This window comes from Anastrepha ludens, chromosome X (genome assembly GCF_028408465.1).
Source record: "Anastrepha ludens isolate Willacy chromosome X, idAnaLude1.1, whole genome shotgun sequence".
Lineage (NCBI taxonomy): Eukaryota > Metazoa > Arthropoda > Insecta > Diptera > Tephritidae > Anastrepha > Anastrepha ludens.
The window spans coordinates 22,890,596-22,910,239 of record NC_071503.1 but is presented as its reverse complement, the minus strand read 5'-3'; the positions used below and the strand labels follow the sequence as shown (position 1 = coordinate 22,910,239).

Sequence of the window (19,644 nt, the reverse complement as noted above, 5' to 3'; positions counted from 1 at the left end):
TAATCTTATTTAGAGCTACCTGCATTTTATTGCATATAGCTTCAAGTGATCGTCCTGAGATTAATACGCACACATCGTCTGCGTAGGCTTGGATGTGTCCAATTTCCTGCAGATCATTAAGAAGAGAGTCCACCACGAAGCACCAGAGAAGGGGAGAGAGTACACCACCTTGTGGGCAACCCTTCTTAACCTCAACCCTGACTTCTTCATCGCTTTCTCTATCCATGGTAAGCAGTCTCTTGGATAGCATAGAGTGGATCCGTTTGACAATGATTTCTTCTACTCCATGACTTCTAATAGAAGAGCACATAGAGTCAAAGGTAGCATTGTCGAAAGCTCCTTCAATGTCCACAAACACACCTCAACTTTCTTTTTTCCAGCCCTTTTTCGATTATGCTAACGCACTCGTGCAGAGCCGATTCTCAAGATTTCCCACTTTGACATTACTGGAAATCTATCAGCGCGAGGATGACGAGCTAGAGGTGAAGTATCACTTTCTCTTTCTTTTTTCTCTACAAATCAATACGTCACTGTCAAAACGCTAATTTTGTCCAAAATTACGAGCGACTTACCAGCACAGACTATAGCTATTTCATCGTGGCCGGATATCCGAGGTTTGTTTTTATCCGATCCACACTTTATGAAGCCTGGGCGGGTCGATATATTGATTGGTATGGACGTTATGGATCAACTAATCTGTACAGAACTTCGTAAGGGTCCATCTGGCTCTCCTATGGCTCAACTGACGGTCTTTGGGTGGACTCTGTTTGGAAGCGTGAATGGATCTGAACCTGATATGCCACGCTTACAGTCGTTACATTGCGATGTTCTATTGGATCGAGCATTGAACAAGTTGTGGGAGTTAGAGGAAGCACCGCAAAAAACGTATCTTACGCATGAGGACCGTTACTGCGAAGACCACTTTGAAGCAACGCATCGAAGGGAACCTAACCGACGGTTCGTTGTCAAATTGCCGCTGAAGCCCGATGTACCTCTGGGAGAGTCGCGAAATTTTGCCATCCGGAATTTGCTACGATTTGAAAAAAGACTCGTTTGTGACTCCGATCATCGTTTACGCTACAATGAATTCATGAATGAACTCATTGACATGAAACATATGCAAGTCGTGTCAAAGGCTGTGAACCAAATGTATTATATGCCTCATCATCCTGTTTTAAAGGAAAGTAGTATCACAACCAAATTGAGGGTTGTATTCAACGCGTCCGCAAAATCGACTTCCGGACATTCGCTGAATGACGCGTCATTTGTAGGACCTCAACTGCCAGAAGATTTTTATACGATCTTGCTTCGCTTTAGAACACACCGCTAAGCTGTACGGGTAGATGTCGCCGAAATATATCGCCAATTCTGCGTATCCTCAAAACACGCCGATTTGCAACGCATCGCAACGTAGCCACCCCTCCCTGCCCAACCAAAATTTTCGCATGGTTCCCGTAACGTACGGAGTGGAAGTTGCGTCTCATCTAGCTGTCCGATCACCTCAACAGACGGAAAGAGATTCGTCGAATGGTTGTGCTAGGGTTGTTAGTGTCATTCTCAAGGATTTTTACATGGATGATCTACTGATTGGTGCATCTAGTAAACAAGAACTTCGATTGTTGCAGCAAAAGATTTCCGAAATATTGAGGGAAGGGGGGCTTGAACTTCGTGAGTGGGCATCGAACTGCGCTGAACTAAACGCAATAATTTCCAATTCATCTACTAACATATCACATTATATCGTCTACGATAAGGACATTCACGCTTTTGGCCTTATCTGGAACACAGAGGGAGACTACTTCACGTTTACCAATAATTTGAGGGAACCGCCTATTAAGTTGACCAAGCGCATGTTTCTATCAGACGCTCTTCGATCCTCGGGGCCTACTTGCTACCTCAACTATAAATTCAAAAATGTGGTTACAGATATATGGCGCATTAAGGTAGGTTGGGATCATTCCAGAGTCTGTTGCAACGAAGGGGTTGGAATATCGGATAGAACTCCAGCAATCGGCACATTTGAAGGTGAACCGTTGGCTTGGTACTGAAGTAGCTGGGTCATTTACGCAATTGCACGTATTCGCAGACGCATCCGAACGCGCTTTTGCCGCCATTTTGTACGCGCGAACAACGCGTCAAAAACCAAGGTAGCTCCGCTTAAGCCAACAACGTTGCCACGTCTGGAACTATGCGCCGCGCATCTTGCTGCTGAACTGGTGCGAAGCGTGATACACTGCTGGTCTGATTTCCGCTACCTGCTTTTCGATTGGACTGACTCTACCATAACATTGGCATGGTTACAAGCAGATGAGTGACATTTATAGCCAACCGTGTCGCTGATATTCAAGAAGTTCTGCCTCCCGAATGGTGGAACCACGTTAGTTCTGCGCTTCTCGAGGTATATCCCCCTCCGAATCATTACGTCATCAATTGTGGTCCTATTTTCCTCAAAAGCACTGAACAATTGTGGAAGCAGAAAATATCTAAAGAGCACACTACAGAGCTGGGCATACGAAATAGCATTCGTGCCCATATGACTAACTGTACTGATCATTGGCCCGTGATGACAAACTACTACTCGTATTCTAAGCTGCGTCGAGTCATTTGCTACGACCAATCCCGCTTCGCAGTAGTCTTTTGTGTCTGCAGCCCTTTCTGGATGAGACTTGTGTTCTACGTGTTGGAGGAAGAATAAAAAATGCTGAAGTCGCTCCTGATGTTAGGCATCCCATTATCTTGCCAAGGAATTGTCCGCTGGCTAAGTTAATAGTCTGCGAAATACACAATCTCACTTTACACGCTGGGCCCCGCATTATGCAAACTGTCTTGCAACGTCGTTATTGGGTTGTCGGCGCTCGTAGCTTGATCCGTAATATGTCCCATAAGTGCGTGAAATGCACTTATTTGAACCGCAATGTGGTAAGATGGGTCATGGGTGATCTACCTGTCACTCGCACAACCTACGCCTGTTCTTTTACACACACCGCTGTCGATTTCGCTGGACCTTACAAGTTCACGCAAGGAAGAGGAGCTAAGGCTACCAAAGGCCGTCTGCTCGTTCATTCGTATGTGCACTGGTGCAATGCATCTCGAATTTGTTGGTGACCTGTCAACATCAGCATTCCTTAGTGCATTTAAAAGGTTCACAATTCGCAGAGGCTTCTGTAAAGTCATGACATCAGATCACGGTACAAATTTCGTTGGAGCTGAGAAGGAGTTGCGCATAGCATTTCAACAGTGCATGGCTGATACTAAACTTCGCTCTTTCTTTGCGGATTCTAATATCGAATGGCGCTTTAATCCACCGGCTGCACCCCTTGGGAGGTTATTGGGAGGGTGGAGTCAAACGTGTCAAGTATCATTTAAAACGCGTACTGGGCGAAGTTCTACTATCATACGAAGAGTTCAACACACTTTTGACCGAAATAGAAGCTTGCGTAAACTCTCGCCCACTCTGTGACCACTTTTAAACTGCTGATGACTTTGAAGTTCTAACTCCAGGACATTTCATAGTCGGTGAACCGCTTAAGTCAATCCCGAAACCTGAGGGTCAGGATTCCGTGGAAATCTTCGTCAGCGATGGCAAGCAATTTCTGCCATGAGACATCATTTCTGGCGTCGTTGGAGAGACGAGTACCTCGTCAGCTTACAACGTCGCACCAAGTGGTTTCGTTCTTCACGCAACATTAAAGAAGGTGATGTGGCTGCGGTTTTCAACGATCCTAATCTTCCGGCGAAATGGACGCTTGCACGAGTTATCAAATGCCATCCTGGTACCGATGGACGCGTAAGAGTAGTTACGTTGGAAACATCGCATGGCGAATTGGTTCGCTCTACAGTTAAACTTTTTCAAAGCTTTCCATTTTATTTTTCCTTATCAAGATAGTTCAAGGGCGGCGGTATGTGGAGTCCAACTAAGTATTCGATTAAAAGAAGACATTTGTTCCCCCCCACATACATGCATAGAACTTACCGGTTTTGTGATATATGTTTTTATTATAAACACTTTAAGGGTTTTCAACTCTTGTTATCTGTTGTAATTTACTGTGAAAATAAGTAGGCTTTGATTGAAAAGAAATATGTATATAAAGGGAATATTTTGGTAAATAAAATGTGAGAAAAAATTGTAATTTTGAAGCAATGAGTTTCATTAGTGGACATTAAGAATACAGGAATCTCTCCGCAACAATTTATATACTTATATACTAGCTGACGCTGCGAACTTCGTTCCGCCTTAGAGGCAATAAATAAGCAGATTTTGGATTTTATTAAGTTCAATTTTTTATTAGGAAGTTTAAATAAAAGAAAAAAATATTTTACTGATTCTTTATTGCCCATGTATTTTGGTGCATAAGTTGCGCCCTTCAATGTTTTATTAGGAAATATAGATAACAAAATCAACATAAATGATTCTTTATTGCTCATGTATTTTAGTGCATTGGTTGCACTCTTCAGTTAAGCACTTTGTGATACACGACATTTTTTGATTTATTATCAGGCGCAAGAACAAACAACGCAGACGGTAATATAATTGACCATGGGAAGAACATGGATTTTCCACATTCAGTCCACAAACTTTCAAAGATTGGCCTTCTGATTTGTTAATGGTCATGGCGAATGCAAGACGGGTTGGAAATTGAAGTATTATATTTTAAACCCCTGCTGCATATCGATTGGGAACATCGGGAAACAGAACTGCCTCACATTCGAATTTTCCTTTGAGTATCGTCACGTCAATCATCATCAATAACTTACCATCAAACACATACCACCGCACAGTTTTGGTTGGTTTATGTTTCGAAGCATGATTACTATGGAGACAACCTCTAGGCGTAAATTGTGCAGTGGTAAGCCAGACACACAAGGAGCTTAAAAATTCCATTGGATAGCTGGTGGATTCATCTTCATTTGTTAGCCCGTCAATAGATTTGTATGAATACGTTGTTCGAATGATCTCATTCTGAATTATGTAGTTTAGGTCATCTACATTCTTATTCCTATCCGCTAAAATTGCTCGCTCACTCAACCACGAACAGTGGCTAAAACTACTGATATGAGGAATGTCTTACTAGTTCCACCAGGGACATATAGGAGATATAAACCACCATTTCCATCATCAATTTCCTTCATTAATGTATCATAAACTTCCTTTCGTTGGGAATTCAACAGGAGTATATTCGTTTGAACTACTAAATCTTATTGCTGGTAATCTTATTCTCGTTCTCGTTCCCGTTCCAATTCTCGACTAATGCGCCATTCATTCCACGATTTCGCGCTGGCATTCCTAACGTGACTAATAAACTATCAGGCATGAGGTACCACATGTCTCCGATCAAGAGTATCTCTTCATTCATCTCAAGATCGGGATTTATGGAGCCGACACGAATTTGTACCATTAACAGTCCGTTGTGACTCAAATGACTTTGGCGCACGCACATTTACCAGCAACAACCGCAAATAGAAGCACTCACCAGTTTTTGGATGAACTGTATACATACAACCAAGAGCATCAGTAGAACGTGCATCCACCATCCACAGTGTAATGGCGTGGCATCTCCGAGTAAAGCAAAGTTCGTGCAAATGGATCGCTTTGGCAGATCGCAAAGAAACTGGTCAATGTTGTGGCTGGAGATGATTCAATACGTTGAAAAACATTCGAAGTAGTGAAATATACTTAAAATTATCAAATTTTACGTTTAGCTGTCATTTGAGTTTTGTTATTCCATATCAGATGTGTTTTTGTTATACCACGTTTTATAGTGACTTGTGTCGTCACACGGAAATGCGATCGAATGGGATAAAAATTACCCTATGTCCGTCTCCTGGTTCTAAACTACCTCACCACAATTTTCAGCCAAATCGCTCCAGCCGTTCTTGATAGAGGAATAAATAGTGAAACTAACATAAGACTTTTTTTATATACAATATATAGATTATTACATTATTTTTTATAATAATATTATTTTTGAAATACTTCACCAAAGTTAAAATTTATAAAATTATCGCAAAAAAAACTCTCATTTTCACAAGCAACAAGATGACCATTGAGATGTCAAAAATTGGTGAAATATTTAATGATCGAAATAACATTACAGATATAAAGAGTAAGAAATGCACAATTGTTTAATATACCATATGTCACGCTTTACGACGTTACATACAAATGAATATACGAGGTGTGTTCAAAAAGTATCGGGATTTTTGAATTTTCGCAGGTTACGTATATTCGAATTTCGATTTTTTTGTGGCGATATGTTGGTACTCATGTCTCTCACTCATGCCGACGAGTTCGGCCATTTTTAATGTTCAGCTAATTGTTGACAGCTGCTTTGCTTGCACGTGTTTGGGCTCGTATTCGATTTTTACCTATTCACAAAGATTTATCAAAGAACCTGTATCAAATTTTGTGTGAAAAACGAAAACAAGTGCGAGGAAGCTACTTTGGACCAAAGCAACGTTTATCGGTGGTACAAAATGTTCTCAGAAGGCCGAGAAGATGTGTACGATGAAAAGCGGCCCGGACGCCCGAGCACTTCAACAACAGACGAAAAAAATGATGAAGTGAAGAAAATGGTATTGGCCAATCGTCGAATCACCGTTAGAGAAGTTGCTGAGGACCTAGACATATCCATTGGCTCATCCCATTCGATTTTTTTCAATGATTTGGGCATGGGACAGGTCGCCGCAAAAGTCGTACCAAAACTGCTCAATTTCGACCAAAAGCAGCAACACATGAACATTGCTAATGAGAAGTTGGACTCTGGACTCTGCGACGACCCAAATTTGCTCCACAGGGTCATAACTGGTGACGAATCGTGGGTTTTTTGTTTTGACGTGGAAATCAAAGCTCAATCATCTCAATGTAAGCTGCCGCACGAACTAAGACCGAAAAAAGCGCGCCAAGTTCCGTCGAACGTAAAAGTTTTGCTTACCGTTTGCTTCGACTGCACGGGCGGAATATTACCTGCAAGTTATGCGCGATTTGCGCGAAGCAATCCGCCAGAAACGCCCGGATTTGTGGAAGAACAAAAATTGGTTCTTGCATCACGATAACGCCTCTGTTCACACATCGTTGCTTGTGCGCGACTTTTTGGCCAAAATCAACACACTAATCATGCCGCAGCCACCACTTTTTCTTGTTCCCGAAACTGAAGAGGCCCATGAAAGGACGACGCTACGCTACGATTGATGAGATGAAGACGGCATCGAAGGAGGAGCTGAACAAGATAAAAAAATGATTTTTTGAAGTGCTTCGGGGGACAAAATAGATGTTAATGAATAAAAAAGTTATTTTTGAAAAAACACAAAGTCCGCGATACTTTTTGAACACACCTCGTATATATTGGAACGACAGATGGTTCCTTATAAGGAGTTTTTTGTGGCAGAAACACATTCGAAGATTTGTCATTGTGTGCCGAGGTCGACCGATATTAGAAAAAGACATTTTACGACTGGATCTTGTGGGCTTGTTATATTTGTTATACGCAAAATATTCAATAAAATGTATAGTTACTTCTAATTGCTATAATGGCTTCACATCTTCAAGTCATACTTTGAGTTAATTTCTGTTAAAGTGGTTGAGGTAATCGGCACCAAATCAGGCGAATTTGCCCTGATAACTGTTTGACCGTCCATATTTGTTTTCCTTTGAATTTTTGCTTAACTATTGCGGCCGCCGTAGCCGAATGGGTTGGTGCGTGATTACCATTCGGAATTCACAGAGAGGTCGTTAGTTCGAATCTCGGTGAAAGCAAAATTAATAAAAACATTTTTCTAATAGCGGTCGCCCCTCGGCAGGCAATGGCAAACCTACGAGTGTATTTCTGCCATGAAAAAGCTCCTCATAAAAATATCTGCCGTTCGGAGTCGGAGTCCCTCCATTTTGGGAACAACATCAAGACGCACACCACAAATAGGAGGAGGAGCTCGGCCAAACACCTAACAGAAGTGTACGCGCCAATTATTCATTCATTCATTGCCCAAACATTTTCAATATGGTTGGCATCAGCATTTTGCCTTAGCCCATGCAAGTCTGCGATCAATGTGTGACAATGAGAGCAGCGGTTTTTTCAATGTGCTCCGTAATTTGAGGACTTCTGCAAGTAAACGTCCCCGAATCGTGTACTTCGATACATTAACACCACTTTTCCTTAAAACTGCTTCAACTTCACGCAACAATAAGCTCAGTTTTGTAACAAACAAATCAATGATCTTCTGATCTTGCTTGGGAGAGGTATTTTTTGGGCCCCGTTCGTGAAAGTCGTTAACGTTTTTAGTTTCACTATATCATTGCACCCATTTATTTATGAACGTGTTCGACTTCCCAAAAGATTTTGCTGCAGATACTTGTTACATTTTTGAATCTTTAGGATGTGTACTTAGGAACAATGCTTCAAATCGGTTTTTATACGCAGTACTCATTTTGTAAAAACAACGCACGCATTCTAAATTTCTTCCAGAACTATCAAATTGCACAACGTGCATTGCGAAAAGGATACGCCTATTTAGCAACATCCATTTTTTTTATAACAGAACTCTAAGTTTGTTTTTCCGGTCACGCTTTAATTAGACAACTGTACGTTAAAAATTATAGGATACTTCCGTTTTATGAGCTTTTATTTTACATATTGTTATAGTAAGTCCTGAAATCCGAATTTATAATACCATTCGATATGCATATACAATACATATTCTTGTATATACATAATTACATACATATGTGTATTGAGTCGCTTTTTTATGGCACAAATGCATTCGAAGGTTTGCCATTGGCTAGCGATAAGCGTTTGCTGCGTGACCAATCATTTCGCTTATTTGCTACAAGAATGTCGTAATCCAAAAACCCAAAATTTCGAAAAAAGCTGTTCGAAAGACAAAGTAAAGACATATTTTTAATAATAAGATTAAATAGACTAATAAGATACTGTTAACGCATTTTTTACGCATGGTAAAAGAAGCAATTGTGTTAATATTGTATAATATCTGCATACTTATCTAAAATTTTTTTTCAATTATGACACTTTACAGCAAATGAGCGATTTTATGTTTCTTGTCAAAAGCATGTGTTCCTTAAATTTTTGCTTAATAATGCAACAAAATCAAAAAATTTTGCTTACCCTCATTTAATTACTAATGTAATTTTTTTTTTAACTTTGCGGGACATACATACCTACATAACATGCATATATGCACATACACAACAAAAAGTGTTATTATCATTTGACAAAGTGTATTTAACCAAATCATCAAGCAGGCCTATTAAAAGTACATATAAAAAACTATTAAGACGAGGGACGATTTATAGTTTTCAAAGAGTTTACCTTTTTCTGTACGCAACTGTACTATTGTTCTCTTCTATAGAAATAAACGAAAACTGGTTTCGCAACAACAAAAGAGAGTAAATAACTTAATAACAGAAGGGTTAGTGCACACAGAGCTAAATAAGATCTTAATTAATTTTTTTATAGAACTGAAAAAATTCTGGTAAAAAGAATATAAGAGTTACACATCAGCAGCCACATTATCGACAAGGAAGGGGCATTGAAACGTTGTATGTAGGATATGGATATACATATAGATGCATATATGCATATATACGTGAGTGGAGTAGAAGTAGCAGTGGGATAGGTACGTATTTTCTAATATAAATATCTAAACGGAACACAAGTTTTCAAACATGAAAATATGGGGTTGTATTTTGATTTGCTAAGAAAAAATATTTTCCCCGATATAGACACAAGTAATAGTGGTAAAAAAATTTATTGAAAGCTAAAAAAGTAGGAGCATGCGGAAGAACAATATGACAATGCTTTAAGTTGGCGCAAACTTAATCACTCTATCGAAAGATGTTATAATTTTTGCAAATGATGTCGTACGTCACGAGAACGAAGAAACATCAACCAGACGAGGGACTACGCAACTGGTTATCACCAGACGGCCCCTATAGCGAATTTTAATGCTTATGTCGAAAATCACCATGAGCGATGAAACGCATTTCCACTTAAGTGGTTGCGTCAATAAGCGAAATCTTCGTTTTTGGGGCAGCGAAAATCCGCGAGTGATGCCAGAGCAGCCATTAGTCACTGTGTGGTGCGGCATTCACGCGGGAGGAGTAACTGGGTCGTCCATTTTTAAGGATGACATCGAAAATACCTTCATTGCTACTATCGAACGCTAAAGGGACATGATAACAAACTTTTTACTAAATTGGATGAGCGGTACTTGGTGAACATGTGGTTTCAAAAGTTGGGGCAACAGAGTGGATATTGTGAAAGAAGAATTTCCTGGTCGCTTAATCTCCTATTTTGGCGATTTGGCATGTCCAGTAAGGTAGCTCGATTTCATCATACAAGACTTCTTTCTTTGGGGCTACTTGAAGTCGCGGGTTCATGAGAGAAGTTATCGCAAATCTTGCGAACGTTATGGAATATGCGATAAAACTCGCACAAATGTGTATCAACACTAGTGGCAGCCACTTGCCGAATCTTTTTTTTTTCCCCTTAACAGAAAGGTTAATGTAATGTAAAGATTTCAATTATTTAGTAGAGACGTTATTCAAAAACCAAATTGGATGATTAATTTTTGGTCGCCTTGTAAATAAGTTGTTAAATAAAACTTATGTATGCACGGAGGATGCACTAGAAGCGCAAAGTTTTTTTATACATAATCCCAAAAAATCCTTGCTTACATACACATAGCTCATAAAGTCTGCGTACACCTTACAAATATTTTTAAATTGATTAAAAACACAATATAAATGCATAGCGGGAAACATATTTCACTTATTTATTCTTTCATTACATTCTTAAAGGGGCCCGGTGGTCTAGAAATTTCAAAATATAAGAAATTAGTGCGTCAGAAATAAAAATAATTATAAAATTGTGAAAAGATGGAAATAGTTTCCGAAATATTGGCAAAGCTATTGGGAGAACGTTTTCCTCTGTCCAACGCGTAGTAAACGATTACAAGTAAGCCGGGATTACATCTAAGCCCAGGTCTAGGCGTCCAAGAACCCTATCGGTCCGAGAAGAGCTCATCATAATCAAAGTGGCAGAGGTTAACCTTCGAATAACATCAGCAAAAATTGTTGAAAACTTTAACGAAACATTTAAAAAAAAAGTGCGGAAACTGTCGTAAAAGTTTACATAAAGCTGGACATACTGGCAAAGTCGCTCGAAGAAAGCCGTTTATTTCACTTGTGAACAGAAGAAAACGCATTGAATTTGCTAATAATTATATAAATAAGCCTCCGAGTATTGGAAACAAGTAATTTTCAGACGAAAGTAAATTTTGTATTTTTGGGATAAGAGATCGTCAAATTGTTTGGAACAAATCAGGCATAGCCCTTGAGAAATAAATTCTTGTTGGTACAGTCAAACACGGCAGTGGTGAAGTTATAGTGTGGGGATGCATGGCGGCAAGTGGTGTGGGTCAGTTAGAATTAACTGAATCGACAATGGATAAATGGGAGTATTTGAACATTTTAATAAGGAATTTGAAACAGGGTAACGAAAATCTTGGCCTATAATGAAAATTTTTGGTTCCAACAAGATAACGAAAACTGTATGCAGACATGCCCGTTGCTATATTTATATGTTGCTATGTCTTTTTAATCAATTGAAAAATATTTCTAAGGTATACGCAAACTTTATGGGCTATGTGTATATCTTAAATATATCTGTATCAAATATCAACAGCTAAGCTAACAGCTAAATTTGTAAGAAATCATTTATTCTTATACCCGCGCGTACTAGTTAAAAAAAGGATATTTTAATTGTGTTCATATAATGTGGGCGGTGTAACGCCCGGATTTGGGTATATGCGTACATCGATTGGGGCAAAATAGGTATAACTTGTCTAAACTTCGTACGCGTTTCTCTTCACATCATTTAACCCTTTCGCTCCGACTTTTGCAGGGGATTTGCTCAAACTATATTTTTGAATTTTTGGGCACCCATTGGTACTTTATGGGCATAGAAACTAGATGAAGCTTGTAACTTATGTAGATAACGGTATTTTGAGGTGGGACATATGTGTCCCAACAGTATTTAAAAATGGGATATATTTGTCCCAACAGGGTACAAACTACACCTAGAAAGTAGAAACATTTTTTTGGTAATAACATATGATTTGTACTTTTATTTATTTTATGAATGTGATGAAGCGAAACATTGTATACAGAATGGCAAATTACAAGCCCGGCAAATAATTTTTGTTCTTTTCTCGACTTTTCGATTGGCGCATGCTACGCACCGACGTCTTTTAGACTGCTCTATGAGTAAATGATCCCCCACATTTGTCATTGATTTGTACCTATTCGATGATCTTCCAGACCGACGGGATCATTTATATATTTTTCAATTAGCGACTCAGCAATCTCGACCAGCACTGGTAATAAGGCAGGTTTCTTCCTATTCAGCTCCGAATATATAACCCAAGTGTTTACAGCAGCCATCATCATGCCACGATAAAATACTTTTTTCCACTATATATTTGATTTTCTGTTCATATCATACAATCCCGACATTTGATCTGCCAAGTCCACACCGCCCATTGTTGCGCGGTACGTCTTTACGATGTCAGGGCATGGAAACTCTGCCTCAGTTCCATCTTTCATTTTGCGTCTAACAGTGGTCATTTCAGAGTGTGGTAGTTACTGAGCAGCATTACCTCTTTGACGTCCTGCCACTTTACCTGCAATCAAGAAAGTTATTTAAAAAATTAATTAAAGGGTTTTAGTTTGACTTCGTACCCGCCGAATTAACTTTGAAAATAGCTTCGCTTCGCTGCAATTTTTCTGGTATTTTCGGAACATTCTTCCGGTTGGACATGAATGTTCCTAAAGCTGGATATTGTATGTTGTTAATAAGATTAACAGTGGTGAAAAAACGATCAAAGCAAAGTGTCACGTCAGGGTTAGAAATCGTTGCTGCAAGATCATTCACAACTCGTTCGCCGAGTGTCCTTTCAAGGACAGATTCTTCTTTTCCACAATAGATACTCATGTCATAGGTGTCTCCAGTCAAAGAATAGCAGCGAAGCCACATTTTGATGCCCCGTTTCACTGGCTTGAGTGGCATATTGCTTGGGCAATGTACAAAGATATGCTTCTTGGAAACAATTTGCGAAAAATTTCGTGGGGGTTGAGTGGCGCCCAATATTTACTGCGATTTTGCATTCGCGGTGGTTACTAACCGATTTTCTTGAAACAAACGACTCATTCGGTGTGCTCCAAATAACCGTGCCTGAGGCTTCCTCACCTCGTGCAGGTTGATCGTCTATGCCACCATTCTCGTCACTCAATCCGGTCTCCTCTGAATGGCTGGAAGAATCGTCCTTGCCAGTGGTTTTATCTAACTCAGGACTATAAATATCATCACTTTCGTCACTAAAATCAGTTCCTGATTCCATGGATTCATCATCATCTTCTTAAAGTAATGCACTAATTTGATCGCGATTTAATTTCGACATTTTTGCTGTCTACGAAGTTGCAAAAATAAAATAATTAGCTGTGTGATACATTATGTACAACGTACTGCTGGGACATATACATATGTCCCCATATAAAGCCCTGCTGGGACACATGCATCCCAAAATTAATTTTCGCTGAATATTTTTCACAAAACTCTTATTAAAATATATATTTGTACTTACCAGTAAAAGGGCAATATTTTTCTTTAGAAAAATTAACACTGCTTATAAAAATACGTATTATTTCACCAAAATTACGCGTAAATTTGATGCAATATTAGCGACTGGTCACAAACAACTGATCAAAACTAAACACGATTGAAACAGTGTGGAATGCGGATAACGGTAAATTGTAAGTATTGTTCGCAGCTACTGATTAGGACATTTTGGTTGAGTTTCCTATGAAAATTGCAAGTTTCAGCGTGAAGTGAAAATGCTGTGGGATATCAGTGTCCCAGCAGTAGCGAAAGGGTTAAATATTGTATATACATTTAATTGACGTGAACCCCCTTTGTTAGGTGGTTGGTCGAGCTCTTCCTCCGATTTGTGGTGCGCGTATTGATGTTGTTCCACAAATGGTAGTACCAACAATTTTATTCCGCCTCCGAACGACAGATGTTTTTTATGGCAGAAATATACACTGAGGTTAGCCATCGCTTGCCAAGTGGCGATCGCTATTAGAAAACAACTTTAATATTATTTGATCTGGCATGAATATTGTTGAGATCGGATGGATTTCACGCCCATTTTTTATAGGTATGTTAATAATAAATTTTCGTCCACCATATAGTTTTTGTGAAACTCAGCACCGACCCTTACTTTGATACAATGTAAGTTTATGCTTAAAATGGGCGAAATCGGTATATAGATGGCCACCTTCACATGACGGTAATTATAAAGCAAAAAACGTGACATCTCTATTACTTATACAATTATCCAAATTTGGTAAAAGTAGTAAACTTAGAAAATAAAGCAGAAATACGATGAAGCAACATTTTAATAAAAATCGACCAAACTTGGTACACGTATTGCTCTTCACCTCATTTAGATAAGACATAGATTTAACTGAGGTCGGACAAAAACCACTCTTACTTTTTATTTGTTAAGCATTGAATTGAATTTCTAAAATTTAAAAGTTTGAATTTCCAAAAATTAACGGGCAGCTCAAATAAAAGTTAACCAAAATGTGAGCGGGTATACAAATTTCGATCCGGACCAATTTTAGCACCTCTTTGCATGTTATTTAGTATACATTATTTATTTATATTTGTTAATGTATATACCTATAAGTAGCAATAAAGACCTCAGAATCAGTAAACAATCAGGAACACTAAATTATTCAAGGAATTCTTGACTTTCTTTTCGGTCGCTTCTGGATATTTCAAGGCAATATTTTAGGAGTTTAGATGGCTGAAGAACTATGCACCATTAAGGTGGCCTCTTAGAAAAGTGTCAAGGTTCCTGCAGGCTATTATTGGATAGGTGGATCAATAAAATGTTGTGAAAACACCATACATGAAACGAAGGTCGTTCTGACCAGTCGGAGGCGGATGAAGATTTTCTCAATTTTACCAATCAGCATCTATCAATAATGAGGAAAACTTCTAAGCGAGGAATGGCCGAAGGCAATGAATGAGATTTTGGTAGCTGGATATTATCACAAACTCCTTAAAACCCCTTTTCGTCTTGCTGATTTCAGCATTGATGGTTCCACTGACTCGGAAATACTTTTTACCTGGCCGAACAAGATGAAACAACAAGTTGTCTAAACAAATATCAGGCTATAAAAAAAGTTTTTCTCAAATAATATAATATATAATACCCCATTATAGTCACCGGCACCCGTAGAGCGGTTGTTTTATTTGCTGGGATTATAAATCGGTCCAGAAGGCAAAAACTCAGTGATGCAAATTTTGAAATGCTTGTTTAGAGAAAATCTAATAGCGAGTAACAAAAAAAAATTCGCATTTTCTTAAATAATTCATGGAATATACTGGTTGGGTACTGATTTGTAAATACCTGTAAATACTACAATAGTTTGGGGAAAAAGAAATCCTTTGTGGCTACCATTGTTAACACCCTCTCACTTAAAACTGAATGAAACAAACAGAAAACAGTAAGAGAATTTATTAATGGGAAATGCCATCTTGACAACGAGCATAAGCTTTAAATTGTTTGATCACTACGACCATCTACTGATAATATAATGGATTTCAAATAGAAATCAAATTATAATATTATCAGTATTTTTACAACAATTTCTTTGAGTAATCAAATATTTTTACTACAATTTCTTTCAGTAATCAGTTTTATATACAACTAGCAAACCCGCCCGGTTTCTCACGGGTATAAAATATATACCCTATGTCACTCACTGAAAAAATGATTAAAATAGATCCAGTAGTTTTGGCTTATTCATTACTGCCCGTGGCTTGCACGCGTTAAATTTGGAGTAAAACAATTCCCCTTTCTTTGTAGCATGAAGATTTCCTGCTATCTTTGGAATATCTAAACTCATACCCTACACTTTTACATATTTACTTTTTGCATTTCTACATATATAGTTATTTTATTTTTAAACAATTAATACATTACAGAATGTCTTTATATACAACGTTCATAGCCTTCTTGTCATTAGACAATACAAACATGTTTTCTCTAGAGGTTACTCTTGAAAGAGCGACATACAGTTGGCCATGTGAAAAACAGTCAACACTCAAATCTAAGCCTGCAACGTTGAAGGTTTGACCCTGAGATTTATTAATGGTCATTGCAAAAGATGTCTTTACCGGAAATTGTAAGCGTTTAAATTGGAATGGTAGATCTGATGGTATCAGAGGGATTCGGGGAATCAATACATCTTCTCCGGTACCACATCCTGTGAGTATTGTGCACTCTATTATGAAAGTTTTCAGTGATTTTACCAGCAAACGCGTGCCATTGCAAAGTTTAGGTGGACTTAGGTTTCTTAATAAAATAACAGGACAACCTATTTTCAGCTCCATTTTGTGAAGAGGGAGTCCAGACGGGTTCAAAGAATTTAGAAATTCTGTAGGAAAATGAAGAGCTTCTTCCAAATCGAGAACAGTATCGACCGAGTAGTATATTTTCGTCGGCGCATCAACCTTTGAAATAATCAAGTTATTTACTTTATCTACTTGTTCGTTAGTTGGTGACAGAATAGCTCTTTCTTTAAACCAAGGTATTGTCTTATAACTTATGTTATCATGTTTCTCTTGTGTATTCGGCACTGTTAGTTAAATCAGACTTGTAGTATTAGCTGGCATCGGCAGCCCAAAATCCTTGATCGTTTTACCCGAAAGTAATTGCACTATTTTGTTTAATTCAAATAATTCTTCGTCAAATATGTTTTGGTCATATTGTACATCAACAGAGTTTAACTCTTGCCGTCGCCGAATCAGAATATCACTGGCCATATTTTCTTGAAATTTATTCCATAGACTAACAGAATCAGTTGCTTGACAAAACACTACTATGACGGCAAATAAATATCTTAATGATGTAGCTGAACTACAAACAGCTGCTTCTGATAATGTATTTTTCCAGTGAGAATCGTCTTCCAAGAGCCCCATAGCTTTGCATGCTGCTTGATAAGTATTGTAAACAACACCTTGTAAAGCTCTTAGGCGAGCAAAGGATGTCGGGCCTTTTACAATATGAAGTAACATTCTCAGATAAGAGCATTCGCTGTTGTTGGGATGAATCACATAGACTCTGCCAAGAGCATCCGTTTTTTTTACTTCGGGGAAACCATCAACCGCAGTATCTTGTTTTCGCCGTTGAAAAGTTTTAGAACTCTGGTTCCATGTATAGTAACTTGGAACTCTGTCATATGTCAATGTTTTCGCGAAGTCATCTTGAGCACATAACTTGAAGAATGCTGTCTGTCAATGTTGTATCCGGCGGGTTATTAATAACTTCCTGTATATTTTTCTCAGTGAAATATACCCTTTGTCCATTTTCTAAATGAACTGTAAGGTGGACAATTGTGGGAGACCGGTCGTGCACTTCGAATCATAAAATCCTCCATACAGCTTCAGAGCTGCAGATGTAACGTCCAGACTGATATATTTCCACTTCATTTAGTGATTGTATGCTGAAAGTGGCTTGATCACTGCCTTTATTAATGTACTTAGTAACATATTGGGTTGGCTTTATTAAATTGCACAACTCCACGTTGATGTGGGCATCAACAATTTTCAAAAGGAGCGGATTAATTCAACATTAATGAGGTGTGGTGAGATTATCGCTTAACGCCTGTTGCTTCATTCGGTTGACAGCGAACAAACACACAAACAGCTTTTTTTGGAAAAAGAGCTGCTTTTGTTTAAACAATTTTGGTTAAATAACAAATACATCAATTATTTTTTTTGATGCAGAACGAAAGTAAATATTTCAAAGTTAAACTTCAAGAAAGTTTCATTTTAATTATTTGATTCGTTTATGATTTATGGCCGTGAAAACAAAAAAATTATGTTTTTTTGCCACATTTTGACCGATTGCCACGCCCCCTTTATATATTTCTTCACATTATATTGATATAAACCTTCCTCTTCAATCAATTTATCTTTAAAAAAAACCGCATCAAAATCCGTTGCGTAGTTTTAAAGATTTAAGCATTCAAGAGGACATAGGGACAGAAAAAGCGACTTTGTTTTATAAAATGTAGTGATATTACTGATTACTGCTATTTGTAATGCAGTAAAGTTATAGTGCAGTGGTCCCATCTACATACATATGTTAAACGAGGACCAGTAATACTGTCACGATTAGTCTCAAGCAATTTGCTGTCAAAATCAGAAAAAATTCCATCACAAGCGTCACAATTTCTTTTCCGATCCATTACCACGTCCACTAAATATGCATTGATGTGCTTATTCAAATTGTTTCTTTAATTATTTTTTTATATATATAAAGGGTGATTTTTTAGCTCTTATCTTTTTAAAGAGTTGGTTTAAACAGCTGCTCACGTTTCGTGTTTTGTTTCGCTGTTAAACATCTTCAGTTTGGTCTATAATTTAACCATGAATCGTCTTACAAATGAACAATGCGTGCAAATCATTGAATTTTATTATAAAAAGGCGTGTTCTGTTAAGAAAGTTTAAAGTCGAAAAATTGTGTTCAGCAATGAAGCTCATTTTTGGATCAATGGGTACGTAAATAAGCGGAATTTTCGATTTTGGAGTGAAGATCAGCCAGAAGAATTGCAAGAGCTGCCAATGTATCCAGAAAAGATCACAGTTTGGTGCGGTTTATGGGCTGGAGGTATCATTGGACCGTACTTCTTCAAAGATGCTACGAATCGTAACGTAACTGTGAATGGTGAGCGCTACCGTGAAATGATATCGAACTTTTTTTTGCACAAAATGCCAGAGCTTGACTTGCATGACATGTGGGTTCAGCAAGACGGTGCCACATGCCACACAGCACTCGTAACAATGAACTTGTTGAGAGGCGAGTTCGGTGAAAATTTTATTTCACGTTCGGGATCTGCCAATTGGCCACCCAGATCGTGCGATATAACGCCTTTAGATTACTTTTTGTGGTGCTATGTTAAAGCTCATGTCAATACAGACAAGCCTGCTTCAATTAACGCATTGGAAGACAACATTAAAGCATTTATATGTGAGATACCGACCGAAACATTGGAAAGAGTATGCCAAAATTGGACTAAGCGGATGTACCATTTAAAGCGCAGTCGCGGTCAACATTTGCATAAAATAATCTTCAAATATTAATTATATATACTATCGATTTAAATAAAAATTTCATGAATTTTTCTGAATTTTACGTGTGGTTTTTTGAAAAACGTTCCTATAGCTCTTAAAAATCCCCCTTTATATATAATTGGCGAGCACACCCTTTTTGGGTGTTTGGCCGAGCTTCTCCTCCTATTTGTGGTGTACGTCTTGCTGTTGTTGCACAAATGGAGGGACCTACAGTTTCAAGCCGACTCCGAACGGCAGATATTTTTATGAGGAGCTTTTTCATGGCAGAAATACACTCGGAGGTTTGCCATTTCCTGCGAGGGGCGACCGCTATTAGAAAAATGTTTTTATTAATTTTGGTTTCACCGAGATTCGAACCAACCTTCTCTCTGAATGGTAATCACGCACCAACCCATTCGGCTATGGCAGCCTCCTAGTCAAATAA

General features: G+C 38.3%; 2 protein-coding genes across 2 annotated transcripts in view; both read right to left on the bottom strand.

The window, feature by feature from the left end:
* LOC128869558 (transcriptional activator cubitus interruptus) overlaps positions 1-19,644 on the bottom strand; it is a 105,206-nt gene that overhangs the window by 72,717 nt on the left and 12,845 nt on the right. The gene's annotated exons all lie outside the window — the stretch shown is intronic.
* On the bottom strand, positions 11,918-13,905 carry LOC128869559 (uncharacterized). The gene is made up of 2 exons (XM_054112137.1): positions 12,752-13,905; positions 11,918-12,693 (listed from the first exon to the last, which is right to left on the bottom strand). The coding sequence occupies exons 1-2, from the start codon at positions 13,077-13,079 to the stop codon at positions 12,653-12,655; spliced, it is 369 nt and encodes a 122-aa protein (XP_053968112.1). The 5' UTR covers positions 13,080-13,905; the 3' UTR covers positions 11,918-12,652.